Below are 18,525 nucleotides of genomic sequence, written 5' to 3' on the forward strand. Positions count from 1 at the left end.
CTCCGCTCCACAGGCTTCACACAGATTTTAAGCACGGCAAGCAGTTTCTTAAACTCCTTTTTATTGTTGTTGTTCTGTTAATGTTTCCTCTTTCATTGAGATGAGGTTTCATATACATAAAAAACACATTGAACGAATGCTATTAAGACAAAATGGAGTAGAAGAACAGAGATTTGAGGTGTTTACTTCTGGAGGATCTACTAAGGTCAATGAGATTTTTGTAGCAACTCAGGGCCCTCATGTTGAACCCTCTGAAATGCATCTAAATGCATCTTTAATGCATCTTTATTGCATTTAGAAAAAAAACGGTTGTGACCATATATTCAGGGATCAATGTCTTTATTATTTCTAAAATACTAAATTTTTTTACTCTTAAAGATGTGCAGGCAGCTCATTTCACGTATGTGCCTCTTTTAATGAATTATACACCAGGCTAAATCACGATTGTTAAGCAAGATCAAAACATCATCTGCTGCGTGAGTGAGTCTTCTCCCTTAAAACGCAGTTGCAAAGGAAAATCACTGCGCAATATCTTGGAATAGATTGGAGATTGATGTATATATAAATACTTGCGAAATATAAATGGTGAAAGGAAAAAAAATATAGATAATTTCCCAGATATTCATTATGTGGCTGCTGGAGAGTGATCTTTCTCCCGAGTATTTCTTTTTGATAGCCATCATCAGGTTCCTCGCTCTGTTTTGTCCTGCGCATAGTCTCTAGGAAAATCAATCCAGCATGATGATGACACCTACATATACAGGCTGCTGTCACCCACTATTCTCGAAATGTTTTGGAATCAAAATAAAATTTCTGTAATCGACCATGTTAAACCATGTGGTGGTTTGTGGTGTGTGTGTTTATTTAAACATTTTTTTTTAGTTTAAGGTGTGATCATGTCTGCCAAGATAAATAAAGTATTTATTGTTTGGCTGCACCTTTACCTGAAAGGCTACCAGTCGCAGATCAAGAGATCGCTGAAACCTTCTCTCTCATGAGAATTACTCCTTAGAAGAATCGTTTTGTTCACTTTCATAACACCATACAGAGGGATTGGAAGAACCCTGGCTGTTTTAAAGGCAGTTGGCACATGACCCTATAACCATTTATGATGTGAGAAAATAAGGGTCTAGAGCTATTGTTTGGAGCATTGTGGAGGGAGATTGTGTCCAGTGGATTGCATGAAGATATGACCTGCATAAATTCATCTGATGTAAGAAAATTCAATTCTAGTCTTGAGCATTTTGTCAGAGGTGGAGATTGTCTGACAAATTTGCTCTATCTTCACTGTGAACAAGTTGCCAAAATCTTCAGCAGCTAGGGATGGTAGGGGGGAGTTGGGGGTTGAGTAGACGTGTGTGGAGATATGTTGTGGAGTTTTTGAGGGTTGTGGGCAGAGGCTTCCAATTTTGCTTTGTAGATAGCAGTTTTAGCAGAGGTGAGTTTTGCATAGAATTTGTGTAGAAGATTGCAAAAGTGTATATATATACACACACACACACACATACACACACTGTGCTCATGTCTGTTCATTGTGAGATTTGTTGTGCAATGTATCAGATAGGCATGGGATGGGAAGATAGAGGACAGAGAAAATTCATAGAAAGTGAGGAGAGGGTTAGTTGATGTGAAAGGATATAGATATATATTATCTAGATATATAGATATATTGTCTCTAAATTGTCCATGTCCTAGAATGCAGGCATGGTGTGACAGGGGGACACATTAAGTCTTTTCTGACCGTGTGGTATGTCTGTGTGCCGACGCCATCTTCTAAGAAGCTTCTCATCAAATGCGGTTGAAAGCAGAGTGCGAGAAAGTAGACCATGTTTCATGTCTCGACTGTCATCTGCTCCTTTATGCAGAGACGAATGCTTTAAAGCGCGTTTACTAATTTATCTGCTCGACCAAAGAGCCTTTCAGAAGAAAAAACAATATATGAGAGCATATTATATGTAGACTGTGGTAGTTATTTATATGATGAGAAGGGATTGTGTGGGTTTTGATTTAGCGTCGGACCGAGCCCTTGAGATTAGATCAAATGTCAGCCATGACTTGTTGTAATGGGGTCTCTTTGACCTCCTTTTTTGTCTCCCCCTCGCAAGAGTCAATGAACCACATGTTCAAAACACCGGCCACACCAGATCTTTTTCATAAAACATAAAAACGTTTATGCGGGCCTGATGACAGAGCCTATCTGGCAACGTGCTGAAATTTGGGGAGGGGAAGCAGTCGAGTTTTCAGAGTAGGGAACAAATGAAAATAAATGCCCCTGAAAAAACAAAAAAGAAAAAGAAATCTCCTGCCTGTCGCTCTGCAAGTTCACAAATTACCGAACAATTAGTTGGAAATCCAAGATCGCGGGGCCGGGTCCAAAACGGCGCTACGTGGAATAATTTGCCGGGGTAATTATCCCTCACACAGAATGTCAATACAGCACTGAGAAGTTTTCAAATTAAAAGACTGGACGACCCGGCAGTTGCCCCGCCTGCATGAGTTATTGCCTCTTAATCAGGGTGGGGTGGGGTTGGGTGGGCTGGGGTGGGTGAGAGGAGAGTCACTACACGGTGATTTCATGAATAACAATAGCTGTGTGCGCACTCATTCTTCGTCGACAGCTTGTAAATCAGCCGAAGCGGATGGCCTTGGGAGGACAGCTGTTAATGGGGATGTTTGTTTACTCTGCATTTGATTGTGTGAATTTTTGATTTATTAAAAAAAATAAAATAAACAAATTACCTTTTGGAGCAGCCTGGTGTCCGTGATCCGGGGTCAAGTGCTGACGGGAGATGGGACGCCGCTGATCGGAGTGAACGTGTCCTTCCTGCATCACCCCGACAACGGGTACACCGTCACTCGGCAGGATGGAATGTGAGTTTTGCACATGTAATTAGCACGGGTCCATTACATAACTTATCAAGGTTTTTATTAATGTGCAAGGTTTGTAATTTTCTGGAAAGTAATTTGCTAATTTAGTAGATCTTTGCTTAATAAACTTGCAATCATTTCCATTTTAAATGTTAACCTGTTTTAAATGATGATTAACTATGCTTTCATCAACTGTTCATATTGGGAAAACAGTTTTATTTAGTTGAATTAGTACAAATTATTACAGGCCAAATATTGTAATGGCGTGCCTGCCTTCATTACAACCAGCACTCAGATCTACACCTATAGACTATAAGCAGCCTGGACTTTCAAAGAAAACCCACTTGAACTTAACCTGGCTTTAGAGGAATGTGCCCCTGAAGTTTTGGGAGAAAAGCCCAAGTGGTTGGTGCTTATTGGTCCAAATAATCTGAGAAGGTGGATGTGTGGATTAGTGTGTAAGTACCTGAACAACACAGATTAATAGCAAGCATTAGGCATTAGGCCAAAGGAAGTAGATCATCTTATTGATGGAGGTATATGATGGTGTAGCATCATCTCTGGGAAATAATAAAAAAAAAAATGAACATATTGCCCCAGTCAGTTGGATTAATCAAGGGTTAAATGCCTGTGTTGTTGTGAGCAAGAAACAGCAATTTGTTACCGCTTGTGTGTGATGTAATGAGAGTACAGTAAGCAAAACACAGCCGCATTATCAGCATCGATTCATTTCAATCACCATTTCAAATTAATCTCAGTGATTAATGCGCTCATTTTGACAGTTGTAATAACTCTAAACATGTACAAATGTAAGGCAGGATCCCTATCAACAGTTCCAGGTTGGAACCAACTGTGGTAAAATGCCCTTTTGACAAATCAAAGCTTTATATTGCTTCGTTGCTAGTAATTGAATAATAGTAAACCGGACCTGATAAATACACTCTGAATATCCCGCCACACCAACCCACATGCCTCGCACACATGTCTGCGCGCTTTGTGCTCTTATCCCATATGGGTGTTGCACGCACCATTCATTTCTGTCAACTTCCATTATTTTCTCATCCAAATCTCTCTTTCTTGTTGGCTGCTGCACACACACACACACACACACACACACACACTCAGCCAGATGAGCTCTGAGGATGGAGTTCTGCTCCATTACGTCACACGAGGTGTTTACAGCTGACTTGCTATGCTACTTATCCCAAATGAAGATGAGTCACATACATTTCCTAGCACTGGAGGCCAGAAGCGACGTCTTTATAAAATCAATCTCTGTACCAAGCAGCGCGCGCGTGTGTGTGTGTGTGTGTGTGAGTTAGCTGGGGACTGTTTGACCTTGTTGCGGTACCACACTACAACTCTGCTCATTATCTGACATAACCAAACATCAAACATAGCTAAACAGGAGCTGAGTCAGGTGACAATGGTGAGGTTTTTTTTTTCAGGTAGGGGAAGCAGTCAATTCTCCATCTGGTTTGGGAGGGATGAGGATGAGGCCGGTAGTCGAGGAGTTGGTCAGTGCAACCATTTGCATTCGGGCGGAGGGCAGAGATGGAGGCGGTGGGCGATAATCGCGCTTGGTTAGGAAGCATGTCCGTGACGTGTGTTTAGCAGCTTCAAAGCCTGGACGACTGCGACCATGTGGCATCCATGCCCAGACTGGACACAGAGCCAGAGGAAGCCAGAGGCCAGTCACACGGTTGGAGAACGTGTTATGCAAGTGTAAAAGTGTGTGTGTGTGTGTGTGTCTGCTGCTACCCACACACACATCCCCAGGGACAGGAATTCACTGTAGCGGAATATATGGAGCAGCACTTCAAAGCGCTGCCCTTCATTTCCGAATCAGTGGCTCCCCCTCACTATATACCATGTTAATTAGACCAGTGGCTGACAAAGAAGAAAAAGTTTCAAATAATAATAATAATGTTACATTTTAAATTTCCCAGATGAACTGGACCTAAAAAGGCACGATCCCTTAAAATACGAGACGAAACAGTGAAAGAATAAACAAGAATTAAATAAAATCCTCCAACTGAAAGACATGAATTTTCATCACTTGTGGTGTAAAAAGAAAATAATTGGAATATACACTACAGACCAAAAGTTTAAGAAAAGATATGGGGGTGGGGCTGAGGTAGCCTGGCGGTTAAGGAAGCGGCCCCGTAATCAGAAGGTTGCCGGTTCGAATCCCGGTCCGCCAAGGTGCCACTGAGCAAAGCACCGTCCCCACAAGCTGCTCCCCGGGCGCCTGTCATGGCTGCCCACTGCTCACCAAGGGGGACGGTTAAAAGCAGAGGACACCGTTTCATTGGGCACCGTTTGCCCAATGACAATCACTTTCACTATTTCAAAAATGTAGTTACTACATTTGAACACATTATTTAGCTGTAAAAGCTCATTTTATTGGTTGTTGAACAAGACACATCAGGTGTGTGTTTAGGACACTGACATTCTCTCTGTGTGCTTGGAAAGATGCTGGGAGGGTTTCGGATACAATTTATTTCCCAAAAAAACAATTGCTGCAAAGGATGCAGTGAATCTGTGCTGCTGTGACAAAAGCCAAGGAGTGGTAATTTTTATGAAACTCCTAAACTTTCACATTAATTAAAATAAATGTTTTTGTATTGGAAGAGTGTCAAATGACATAAAACATGTTTTAAATAGTAAATATAAACCAATTTATAACTCATTATTCCCTTCTGAAGACCAGGTTTGACTTGGTGGGCCAAGGCTATCTGGTTAGCATGCTAAGTGGATAGCATGCTAAGTAAATATATTCAATTTTAAATGTTTCAAATAGCATTTTTACATCTTTTAAGTTGGTTTGCATGTGACGACATATAATGGTTTATTGGCTGTATTGATGGTTTATTATTGATTGGTTTTATTATTGGTTTATTAATTACTGTAATTTGAGTTTAAATACCATATAAACCAAAATGTTTTCTGAATTTGTCATTTAATCACAAGGCATTAACAATAACAATTGACCAACTGTTAATGTCATCTTAAGGTTTGACCTGCTGGCCAATGGCGGAGCCTCGTTGGTTTTGAGTTTCGAGCGGGCACCGTTCGCCACCCTGCATCGGACGGTGTGGCTGCCCTGGAACGTGTTTTACGTGATGGACACGCTGGTCATGCAGCAGGACTACAAAGAGTCGCCACGCTGTGACCTTAGCGGGATGCCGAGGCCCAGTCCCAAAATCACCACGTCACCCCTGTCCACCTTTTACAGCTCCTCACCAGCAGCCAACCCCATGATCCCCGAAACTCAGGTAATCAATAAACTATGTAGAGATGTTAATAAAAAATGTAACTTCATTTATTCAATTGCACAATTTTAATTGTATCATTAGAGGATGTGGCACATTCACACAGTAGTTAAATAGGATGGAGGGATGGAAATGTTTTTCTGTACATATTGCATACATAAATAGAAGGTTCTTTTCTCGTAAAGGCTTCTGTGTCAACGTTTCATCACACAGTGTGTTTAGCACAGTGTTTACTTCACCTTCACCATTTCTCAGCTATTACCACCGAGCCGATGTTTTTTTACACTGAGACACGGAGGATGTGACTGGTTTCTGTGGGTTTCTGCTGGTTCTCAGTCCATCATCAGGAGACTCGGTTCATTATGGCAGCTGCAGATGACGAAGAGTGCCGCAACGCTCACGCTCTGAGCATTAAAATAGATTTCTTGCGATAAAGCGTTTTCCTTAGAAAATAACCAGAAAAAAAATAAAATTCTCTAATCATTTAAAGTAAAAATGCAAAAGATTTTCAGTCTTGAGAGGTTTTGGATTTGCATATTTCTGCTGAGCGAGACTGTTAAGTGAGCACAGGGGAGAAGGGCTGCCAGTCTTTGTGAATTTGAGCATAATTTCAATCGTTTATTGCAGTGATGTATTCCTGTTGCTCAGTTACAGGCTTACTGCAGTTAATAATAGAGTCGGCACACAGAATCAATAAGAAGCACTTAAAGTATTAAATGACATCACGACCAGAAGGACACTTTGTTTAAGACAGAATGAGATTTTTTTTTCTTTTTTGGGTAATGACACAAGCGAGAACCTCATGGCAATTAAGTTATGGGTCGTGTGATTGTTTTTGTCTTGATTAAACAGGCCATTTATGTGGCTGGTCCTGATAAACGCCAAAAGACAGTTATGTAGCGGATCGGATTTCAGGGCAAACAATCGTATTAATATATTACAAAAGTGGTGCAGATGTAATTAAAAGCCTTGTGTCGTTTGATACAACCATGCACTTAGAAACGACGAAATTTTTTATTTATTCTTACTAATCAAATCCAATTTTAGCTGCTAATTTTGCAATGCCGAGCAAAGTAGAGCAGCTTCCTCTCACATCATGCAGTAAACTGCACACTTAAGAGCAATCGCGGCTCTCACAATGCATCTGCCAAAGCTAGTTTGTTCTTAATGTCATTTGTTTAACATTAACACTGTAAAGCACTCTGTGACTTCTAAATGGTTTTAAATACTGATTACAATAACTGAAGTGAGCTTATGATTACTTTTCAGTCGGTTATTTATACCATTATGAATGCAGGCATTCTTTCAAATCATTGCTATGTGCACGTATATACATTCTATGTATGTCCGTTGGGAGTGTTATAATAATTTTAATTCTGTTTCATTTCCCCTGAGGTTACACTTGTAGGTTAAGATCATGTTTACTTGCATTTTACACATTTTCACACTCCATGTGAATTTGCTTTTGCCACTCTCGCCATGACGCAATGTGTCAAAAGCTGCTGATGTCCGTAATTCTGCCAAAGGACTCTTGACGACTTTTCTGACCAGTGTCCTTCTTGCATGGTTGCTCGTGGCCTGTTATAGGCTGAGTTATATCCGCTGCATTTCTTTATGGTGGGTCTCAACAGTGCACCAGGGGATATGCAGCATTGTACACTTTTCTTTTTATTTCATCACTCCTCTGGTTGGAATGTCAAGGACTTTCGCCCAGGTAAAATATTATTAGGAGTACAGAGATGGCAGGGCATGCTAGCATCGGTGTTGAGGAAACCTAATGCCGTAGACTGTAAATATACAAAGACTTGGACATGGGAGTAAAAATGTGTTCTTTAATGTGCCCTTGCCAGAGTGACATTAAGCCTCCATCTCCCACAGGTCCTTCACGAGCAGACGGCCATCCCTGGCAGTGACCTAAATCTTGTCTATCTCAGTTCTCGAGCATCCGGCTACAAGCCTGTTCTGAAGGTCATCATGACCCAGACAGGCGTTCCTTTTGGACTATCGAAAGTGCACCTTATCTTGGCTTTGGAGGGCAAACTGTTCCAGAAGTGGTTCCCAGCCTCACCAAACCTCTCCTACACCCTTGTCTGGGACAAGACCGATGCCTACGGACAGAAGGTCTATGGCTTAGCCAGGGCTGTAGGTGAGCACTCCTACAAAAAAAAATGTTGCACTTGCTTATTTTTCTAGTGTGGCTAGCCTTATTTTGTACATGCATACACCCCCTTGAAGTTGGGTAAAGATTTACTAACTGTAGATCACAGAGGAGATAGGGAGGGGTATCACTTTTTTATCCTTTAGGAACCTGTTTGTGTTTGATGTGAAGAAGAACCCTTTGGCGTTCAGAGGATCCATGTGGGATTCTATGAAAGAGAAAAAAATAATAATAAAAATAGGAAAGAAAAGAAATGAACAGAAAAATGATCGCATGGGAATTCTTGAAAAGTTTTGCTTGTTCTTTAATGCGCTCACATAACCTCGTATTTTAAAACTGACAAATTGGGGATTATAATACTAATTCGTTGACATAAGTGGAATGTTAGTTAACATTGTGAATTTCAACTTGCCACTTTTTAAAGTAGTAGAAAATGATATTATTTTAATGTAATAGTATATTCAGAATATCAAACTTTGGCATTATTTAAACTTATTTTAAAATTATAATCATATATAAATGGTATGACATTATACATACATATAAGGCCTATCTGTTAAGGAAGTGGCCGGTTCGAATTTGAACGGTTCGAATCTCCCCACACTGCCTATCATGGCTACCCACTGCTCAATAAAGGTGATGGCTAAAAGCAGAGGACACATTTTGTGTGCTGTGCTTCAGTGTATCACAATGACAATCACTTCACTTTCACACACATCACATCAGTGTTACATTTAGTAAATGTATTTATTTATTTATTTGACATATTTAATATATTTAATAATATTTTTATTTTAAGTATTAAGTTTGTTCAAAACAATATGAAGTTTATACACTATATACATTTAACGTATTATGTTTATTTAATCACTACTTTAGCATATAAAATTAGCTTAAAGCTGGATCCATAAAGCCTGATAAAATGATGCTATGAATGGGATCAGTATTTTAATAGTATGCTATATTTTATAGGATTCAAAAGCATAAAGACATCATAAGAGATTTACATTTTATTTGTGAAGAGTATAGACCTACAACAGAAACGACTGTATATTGTTGCATGATGTTATCTTAGAATTGGTGTAATATTTGCTGAATCCTTCTCGTTTTTCAGTGTCTGTGGGATTTGAATACGAATCATGCCTAAATTTGATTCTGTGGGAGAAAGAAACTGTTATACTACAAGGATATGAAATGGATGCATCCAACATGGGCGGCTGGATGCTGGACAAACATCACATTTTGGACATAGAGAATGGTAAGAATGCACATGTGTCTTTTTTTCTCATTTCATTCCTTTTAATCTGTGCCAATTCACCACTCGCCTCGAAACTCTGATTTGTATGTAACCTGAAATGTGATTCATTGTCCCATTGGCAGATAATGGAGCCTAGCCATGAAAGGGGTAATCACTCAAATTAATGAAGGAATAAATCGGCCCCATTAACACGGTATGCAGATTCACCGCTGCTTCGTCATATAGTGGACAGGGGTGAATTGTCAGAGGCCACGAAGAATAGAGTTTGCCTGAATGCACTTCCACTGGCTCGCTTTTAATTTGCGCAAAAACGTTGCAGATGGAAGTAAGTTCCGCGGGAAATTGATTTGACCGGGAAGCAAAAGGACAAAGCCAATAAACACAGGATTATACCTGCGGTTGTCAGGTGTAGTGTTCCACGGCCATTGTAGGACCGGCGGTTGCAGGGGCATGGGACGGGGCCGCCTCTCTTTCAGCCGGACGGATTCTGAATGACACTAAGCCCTCTTCAGCCATCTGGCTTAATGCCTGTTGGCTCTGGGAATTTTCAGGCCCTTTAATCTTGGGACCTGCCGAGAAGAGACGCTCACGGCTCTTTGCTCAGTGCCCTTTGTGTGGCTTTGGCCATTTTGCTCCATTGTAGCCATGCTAACTCAGAATTACCACTCAAATCTGATTCTCCCCTTGTCTGAACAGTTGCTTCCAGCACATTTCTTGTACAATATATGCAATGGACAAAATGTATTTGATACCAATAATTTGACAATCCTCTGTTTAGACACAGATAACTTCATGCAACTTGCACTATAAAATTATTGAATTAGAGTTGTATGTGTGTTAACATTGTTAGATGTTGTTTGTTCCATTTTGAAAATAAGATAAAAAAAAAAGCATGAAAGTCAGCATAAAAACAGTGTGGTGACATTAATGTAACATTAACGGATTAATGGAATTAAAAAAAAAAAAAAAAAAAAAAGTGAAGTGATTGTCACATGTGATACACAGCAGCACAGCACACGGTGCACGCAGTGAAATTTGTCCTCTGCATTTAACCCATTACCCTGAGTGAGCAGTGGGCATCCATGACAGGCGCCCGGGGAGCAGTGTGTGGGGACGGTGCTTTGCTCAGTGGCACCTCAGTGGCACCTTGGCGGATCGGGATTCGAACCGGCAACCTTCTGATTATGGGGCCGCTACCTTAACCGCTAGGCCACCACTGCCCATTTGTTGCATTTATATTAGGGTTATTGTGGCCCTCAAGGCTTTCTGTGCTAGAGACACCATTTTTCAGAAATTATGTTAAAAAAATAAAACGTAAATCCTCTTAATAGTTTATCATAACTGCACATGCATTCGTTTTAAATACTACCATATTAAATCATCATTAATCCTGGACCTGTTATTGTGGGGGTTTTTTTGGGTTTACACCACTTTTATGTTTAAACAACATTATTTGTTGAAAAATATTTATTTTTAAAATATATTTAAAAAATGTGTATATGACATTGGATTTGACACAGGGCTTTAAATTAATTACTGAATTACTGATATATCAATATGAATATGGTTTTGACACATTTCAGCCTATGACCTAAAGATATTCAGTGACCTGCGTGAATTCTCTAAATTATTATCAGTTTTTGTCCAAGTGATTTTGTTTAATAATTACTTACTTTGCGGGTAGCAGTCTACAGACAGTCAGAGGGTTTCCTGAAGCTGCATTTGCTGTGTCTGCCTCTTCATTAAACATTGAGCACAGGTGTTGTTTATATGAACCAAATCTGTCACAGCCAGGATCACGGTGAGGCACGTGAAAACTTTTGACATTTATGAGAAGCCGGTCTCTGTGTCGCTGTCTGGGCCTACGCACTTTTGTCAAACTTCTCCCTGCAGTGGCGACAACACTCCCGTTATGAGTGCCACTTGCTGTACTGTTTGCCACCTTTCGATAGAACTCCATACTGCAGATCCAGTTTGCACCGTATTACTTTTGTAATACCATTTACAACGGGAATACAAAGCTGCAGTAGAGAAAGTGCCATTTGGTTACCCCTGAGCCCAGACACACCTTTCACATGCGAGACAAAAATGTTCTGGCAAAAATGTGTTACCTGGCAAAATCGATTTGCCACTCGTGCGATCCCTTTTCAGGCCGTTTTTTTTTTTTTTTTTTGGTTTGCAGCTTTGGATTAGCTTTCCTGAACATTCACAGCCCGCATGCATGAGAGCTGCACTCTCCTGTGTGGGCATTTATCTCCAGGGCCTTCCTCTTTTCACCTCAACCCTTATCTCCTCCCTTCTCTCTGCACAGACCACGCTCAGTAAGCTCAGGTCCACTTTGGCCTTACATTCATATATAAATATGCCTTAGCAGCCGCTCTCCTCCTCCTAGAAACTCACGTCTAAGGTGCATAACCAGACATATCATGTTGTGGCTGAAAAGGGGGTTTTGCATATTACAGATCTAATGTCATGGATCCTTCATAGCTCAGGCTGTCCCTCCAAAAAATCTTCCCTTCACTATAACAGCTGCATTCTCATTTCATAGAAAAGAAATGAAAGGTCCCAGTCTTGCTGTCGTGCCCTATCAGGTTAATCTGTGCCTTTGCGACTGGGACCCAGGGAACATTGGTGGCATGGCTTGGATTGTTTAGCTCTCAAGGTCATGCGCTCAGTGGTGTCACAGTTAAAAGCAGCTTTCCAGACCCATTCATCTTTGTTAATGGAACATTTGTACATTTTACGAGTGGGGAGGAAAAAAAGAGGGATCGACTGCTCTGGCCCAGCATCTCCCCAGTCCATGTCTTCATTTGAGGCCTCTCTTCAATCAATTAATCAATGGCAGGAACTAATCAGGGAGGTACAAATTGCTATGCAGCGCGCTAGGTTTCACATGGGAAGGCTTTGGGAGTGACACTCACGCAATGCAGAAAACCCAGGGTCGTGCAGACGGAGCATTAAAATGCAAAAGAGGAAGTGGAATACAGACTGTTGCATGGTGGGCGTGAATGACACTTAGACAATCGGGTGGTGTGACACTGGCTGGAAGGAGCCAATGGCGCCTGCTGTACGCGCTCACGGATAACTCGAAATTAGCAATGCACCTCGGCCAATTGAGAGCCTGATTAAAGCACATAACGGCCGATACCTGACCAACCAGACACCTGGTCACAAGACAGCCATTGATCTGATTAATAGGCCAGAGCCCACTTTGGAATTCTAACATGTTGCTTGATGTGAATAATTCATTGCCGCAGGCATGCCACCATGCTTTGAAGTTCCCCTTTGAAGCCGGCCCCTAAAAAGAAACAAGTTGAATATGAGCAGGACTTGAAATACGTATCTTTGCTTACGAGGTGTGGACAGGCTGCTTGATCTGGCATTAGAATGGAATCAGATCATCACGGCCCGGGGTGATGCTGTGGAACAAGGCGGTGGGGAGGGTAGAAACACATGGCTGCATCCTGCGAGATGGATTTTTTTTTTTTTTTTACGCTCGCCATCAGGGCCCAGTGAGTGCAGCGGCAGCGCAAATACCACTGACCAATTCGCTCAGAGCGATCTGCACGAGGGCATTTCGTTATACCGTATGTGTCACTACACAGTGGTGATGCTACACTTATTGTTTTTTTTGTTTTTTTTTTTAACACTTGTCCATTTACGTTTAGGGCATTTAATAAGAATCAGTAGTTACAGCAGTGATGCCAGGGGGGGCTCGTCTGAGTCAGTGGAACATGATTAGTTTGACCTGAGTAAAGTTAGTAGTGAGTTCTGTATTTGACAGACATTAATAATGGATCTTCTCTTACTCATTACACAAAAGTGAAAGTGAAGTGATTGTGAATCGGTATCGAACCGGCAACCTTCTGATTACGGGGCCGCTTCCTTAACCAGCAGGCGACATCAACCACAATCTTTGGTGCAGTCAAGTCGTGTTGCCTCACTGATTAATTTGTGTCACATCTGGTCACCGAGCAACTGGAACGCTTCACACGTTTGAAAGCCATGACGGTCGATGGAGTTCCATTTTTAGGGGAGGGGTGGGGAATTCTCTGGCCGGACAAAGCATGAGAAACAGGAGGTAACCTTTCCCCTTAAGACGACAAAGCATGTTTTATACGTACCGCCATTTGTAGCCACTGCAGGACCACAAACAGGCAAGGGAACTCGTATTAATGTTAAATAATCTCACAAAGTCGTACCTTTCAGTTTGGGGTCATACTACAGGTGTAAATCCATGTAGTTTGGAGGGGACAACAGAAAATAATTGAGAAGCATTTGGTTACAGGGACAGTCCTCTTGGAGACACTCCTGGTTACACAATGGTACTAAGTAGAATTTGAACCTGTGACTTTATGGTCTTATGGTTCATAGGCATGTGCGTAACATAGTAGGTTACTGTGTGCACTTTACAACTATCTCTAAATATATTATTAATTTTAAAAAGTATAAAAATAATAAGCATAATAATAATTTTAATAGAAGTTTTTATTTTGTTGTGAGTATTTCTGAGTACTTAAGAACAAAGGGACACATTATTTTAATTTGTATTACATTTAGCAGAGACTTGCTCGCACTAATTAGTGCGAAAGACCTTTCAGAGCAGATTGGGGACAAATGTCGCATGCAAGGTAACAGCTGAATTTACCCTCTAGCGAAGTTGCGCAGACTTTTAAAAGATCTAAAAATAGGTGCGTCTTTAAGCAGCTCTTTAATTTATTCTCATTTTCATGACACACAGTCACAGGTTCAAATCCCACGCAGTGCCTTAATACTGATGAATTGATCTCAGTGTAGTGCTCCTTCAGTTCCTGAGTGTACGGCCCTTTTCACAAGGCCATCAATATAAAGAATGAGAAATAAATGCTTTGATCAAACACCGTTCATTGTGACAAAATAATACAGAGTAAGGTATGCGGTCCCTGTTGTCTTAAGAACTCCAGTCATAAATTAATAATTATTTTTTGTGTCTAAAAGTTTGGGTTTGTCAGAAAGTTGTCTTTCCTCACACTTGATCATCTTTTCCCAGAGGATATGACTAAACACCCCAGATGTGGAGTATAATGACAATTTATTTCAGTATTTTAGGACAGCCTGTGTGATTTAATAGCAGAAACAAGTGGCATCACATTGGTCCCATGTCTTTTACAGGCATTCTGTTCAAAGGAAGTGGAGAAAACCACTTCATCTCCCTCCTGCCCCCCGTGATCCGGACCGTCATGGGAAACGGGCGCCGCCGCAGCATCTCGTGCCCCAGTTGCAACGGACAAGCGGAGGGCAACAAGCTGCTGGCGCCTGTCGCCCTGGCGTGGGGCGTTGACGGCAGCCTCTACGTGGGCGACTTCAACTACATCAGGCGCATTTACCCATCAGGCAACGTTAGCAGCGTCATGGAGCTGAGGTCAGGACTGAAGACACCTACATAGACACGTTCCGCAAGACTTGATAAAATTCTGCTTCCTGGTGTCAGCATTTGTGTACCAAAAGTCATAATCATTCAGCCTTGAGATATTACTTATTATTTTGCAGGAGGCCACAGAATGTGTTCTTGATTCATTGCGGGTCTAGATGAAGCTGTCATCTGTAGGACAGTCCTGGGTTAATTACTTACAAATTTCAAATTTGTTTGTCCCGCATCCTTAATGTTGTTTTTTTCCCTCTGTGCATTCAACTCTTGCAGGAATAAGGATTTTCGGCACAGGTGAGCTTCTGCATGCAAATGCGGCGTAGCTTGTGACATTGTGTTCAGGGCCTTTTCGCTATGCACAGCGTCCCAGACCAGTTTCATTTCTTTTCTTGCTTTTGTTTCCCCGCTGACAGCATGCCGGGTAGGCGCTCTGCAAAGCGGCTGCCTGTAAGGCAGCTTTAATGAGTGTAAAAACTGGCACAGCCCCTTGAAACGCCATCAGCGAGTTGACAGACAGTAAAATATGCATATCGCTCCTTCCACTCTAAACGGCCTTTCTTTCTTCCTCACTTGGAAGAGTGATCAAGATTGAGATGATTTGGCACGCTCCGAGGTGTCATCTTCACCACAATCAGTACGTTCCAATCACATCTTATTTGGTTTTCCTCACCCACGGAGGCTGCTCCGTCGCTGAGATCTCTGCCCGTTGGGCAAGACTCACCGCTGAACCCGGAGTGCTCTAATGATATGAATATTCCAATCATCATTATGTTATTCCAGCTGTCAGCTCCAATTTCTTTGTCCAAAGTCAAAACATGTCCGTTTTGCCTGCCTCTCCTTCTTCTTCAAAGCGTCTGACAGCGTGACCCAATCTGAACCGCAGCTATCCATACGTCTCCGTCAATCTCTCCCCCCGCAGCAACAACCCGGCTCACCGATACTACCTGGCTACCGACCCCGTCACGGGGCAGCTGTACGTGTCGGACACCAACTCCCGCCGCATCTACCGGCCCAAGGTGCTGGCGGGCAGCAGGGAGCCGCAGCAGAACGTGGAGGTGGTGGTGGGGACGGGCGAGCACTGCCTTCCCTTCGACGAGTCCCAGTGTGGCGACGGAGGCCCGGCCACCGAGGCCTCACTCACTGGTCCCAAAGGTGAGACAGTTTGCTCTGCTGCCTAGAAGAAATGGCAAAGTTAAGTAGGGGGGTAGTAGCCTGGTGGGTAACACACTGTTACACGGACGCAGCAAAGGGGAGAGGAGCACACGCCAATGACGAGGAATGTGCAAGTGTTTTACCGATTCTATCACACAAAAAATATAAATAACGCAGGCGAAAAGAAACAAAACCTACAAGGTGGTTTGGAAGGCATGAATACCAACTGAAGTCCTCATCTTTTTTTTCGCCCTCCTCCTGTCAATGCAAAACGTGGCCATTTTAAATCTTCCAACTTGTTTCAGGCGGCCAATCACAACCAGGAGTGGGAGGAGTTGATCATGCAGACCACACACAGTCCTGCATGAAACATACACAGGGAGAGAGCATGGAAAACAGACACAACACCAAACCACAATGGGACGTCACAAACCTTTGCCTATGAACCAGTGGACTCAGGTTCAAACCCCACTTACTACCATTGTGTCCCTGAGCAAGACACTTAACACTGAGTGTCTCCAGGGGGGGACTGTCCCTGTAACTACTGCTTGTAAGTCGCGCTGGATAAATGCTATAAATATAAACTGTAAAATGTTGCATATTTATTACATATTTTCAGTCCTGATGTTTGTTTTCAAGTTTGCACCTTACATACTGTAGTTGGTCCCATTCAACTGCATGGTAAGCGTGCATTTAGATGTACCTGAGTATGCCTGTTATGATTAGGTTTTTGAACACACTTGAGCTCCTCTGAACTCCTTATTTTAGAAGTCTCAGTTTCTGAGCTGTGTTGTGTTAAGCCTGCTAAAAGCCAAAATGGCCACATTGCACAGGGATTTCAGGTGAACACCACACCCATCCAGAGTACAAACCTGAAAGCCTGGACCTACATACAGTACCACTGTACAGTGGGTATTTAAAGCAACTTGTTCTCCATTGCTAAGTGATCAGATATTCAAATAGTCCCCAATACTCAAATCAGTCCCCATTGTGGCACACAGCCCACTGGAGGAAATACTGGCCAATTGTGTTCCTGAGGCAGCCAGCCAGCCAGGCCAGCACAGCTGCAGTAGTGTCCTGTAATCCCCGCTGTGTGACACAAATCTGCACTAGAGTCAGTGCTCCTTCCATTAGTCACCAAGCAGTTGCTGCCTGGCACAGACAATTGAACTCTCATAGCGTATCTCTGTACTGATGGCAGGAGACCATCATCACCGATGGCACTGGATGTTACAAGATCCGAGGTCTGTATAAGGGAAAGGTTCAAGGTGGACAAAAAGTCTTTCAAGTTCACACCGCGTCCCATGCCACCCATTTTCTACGTGATATACGAGCATTAGCTGATGTGTGCATCACGAGAGAGGCTGTTTAAACCGGATCTGGTGTAAGGGACTGTTTAGCAGCCGCCGAGGCCTCTGTGCTACATGTTTCCAGTGTGTGCAGATTAATGACGTTTCTATTTCAGACAGAGGAAAACTTGTCACTCTTCAACAGTGTTACAAATTGAATGCCCCAGATTTCATTGTATCGAGCTGCCTAGGGTTGAGGACTGTCCTCTGAGATCCCGGAGCGGGAGGACAAAAATAAAACGCTTTCTTTATGTTCAGCCAGCACTGTATATTCTGTATTGCACTGTCCAAAGCAGGTATAAAATAATATGTTATAGATGCAGTATTATTTATTGTCAGCTGAGAGAGAGAGACAGAGGAAAAAATGTCCCAAATTGTATAAAAGCCAGGCATTGGCACACCAGGACCTCAGCAGTAGGATTTCACCAAACCTGAGTGTCACGCTGATGTACCACTCGACCAAATCACGTCTTATTGATTTTGTATGGGGAACTGCTTTTAAACTGGCTCACCGCGAGGAAATTTTCCTGCCAAAATTGGGCCACAGTCTGAAATGTAATGGTCCCCCCCTGATGAAAACAGCGTGCAAAATATGCAGCACCGACATCAGCAAACAACAAAGAGCAGAAAGTAACTGGGCACTAATGCATTTTCCTTGGGTGGGAACAAAAATACCCCTTCTTGTGACTTCCCTTCCCCTCACATCTGGGACTCGGTGTAGACCCCCAGACACCACTCAGTCGGGAAAAATTCGTCCGGCTGGCATTACCATGGAGACCGTCTGTCTTTTCCTCTGAGTAGTTTATAAAATGAGTTATAGCACTACCATTCGCCATCCCCCCGCCATTCCAACCAAGACATGACTTTTAATGTTCCCCATTACATTGATAACGCTGACGGTCCTGGTTACATTTTCTTTTGGGAAACGAGTGCAGGATGAAAGTGGAGAGCGGGAGAGGGAGAGAAGGGGCCGGGTAGGATGAGGGCTGTGCCTCTTCTACAGCCTCTCCCACTTTCCCCCTTAGAAATAATTCAATACTGGGAACCGGCATGTGAAT

The 18,525-nt window shown here is 42.4% G+C and overlaps 1 protein-coding gene across 7 annotated transcripts in view; it reads left to right on the forward strand.

Annotated features, from left to right (window-relative positions):
- LOC114767867 (teneurin-3) overlaps positions 1-18,525 on the forward strand; it is a 96,300-nt gene that overhangs the window by 71,246 nt on the left and 6,529 nt on the right. For 5 of the 7 annotated variants that reach the window (XM_028959704.1, XM_028959708.1, XM_028959707.1 and 2 more), the window contains 7 exons: positions 2,752-2,871; positions 5,885-6,146; positions 8,022-8,289; positions 9,416-9,559; positions 14,711-14,960; positions 15,240-15,260; positions 15,886-16,118. In XM_028959704.1, coding sequence (XP_028815537.1) covers positions 2,752-2,871; positions 5,885-6,146; positions 8,022-8,289; positions 9,416-9,559; positions 14,711-14,960; positions 15,240-15,260; positions 15,886-16,118 — 1,298 coding nt within the window. The remainder of the gene's footprint in view (positions 1-2,751; positions 2,872-5,884; positions 6,147-8,021; positions 8,290-9,415; positions 9,560-14,710; positions 14,961-15,239; positions 15,261-15,885; positions 16,119-18,525) is intronic. The other 2 variants (XM_028959709.1, XM_028959711.1) reach the window with 1 other exon arrangement.

Source organism: Denticeps clupeoides, chromosome 18 (genome assembly GCF_900700375.1).
Source record: "Denticeps clupeoides chromosome 18, fDenClu1.1, whole genome shotgun sequence".
Lineage (NCBI taxonomy): Eukaryota > Metazoa > Chordata > Actinopteri > Clupeiformes > Denticipitidae > Denticeps > Denticeps clupeoides.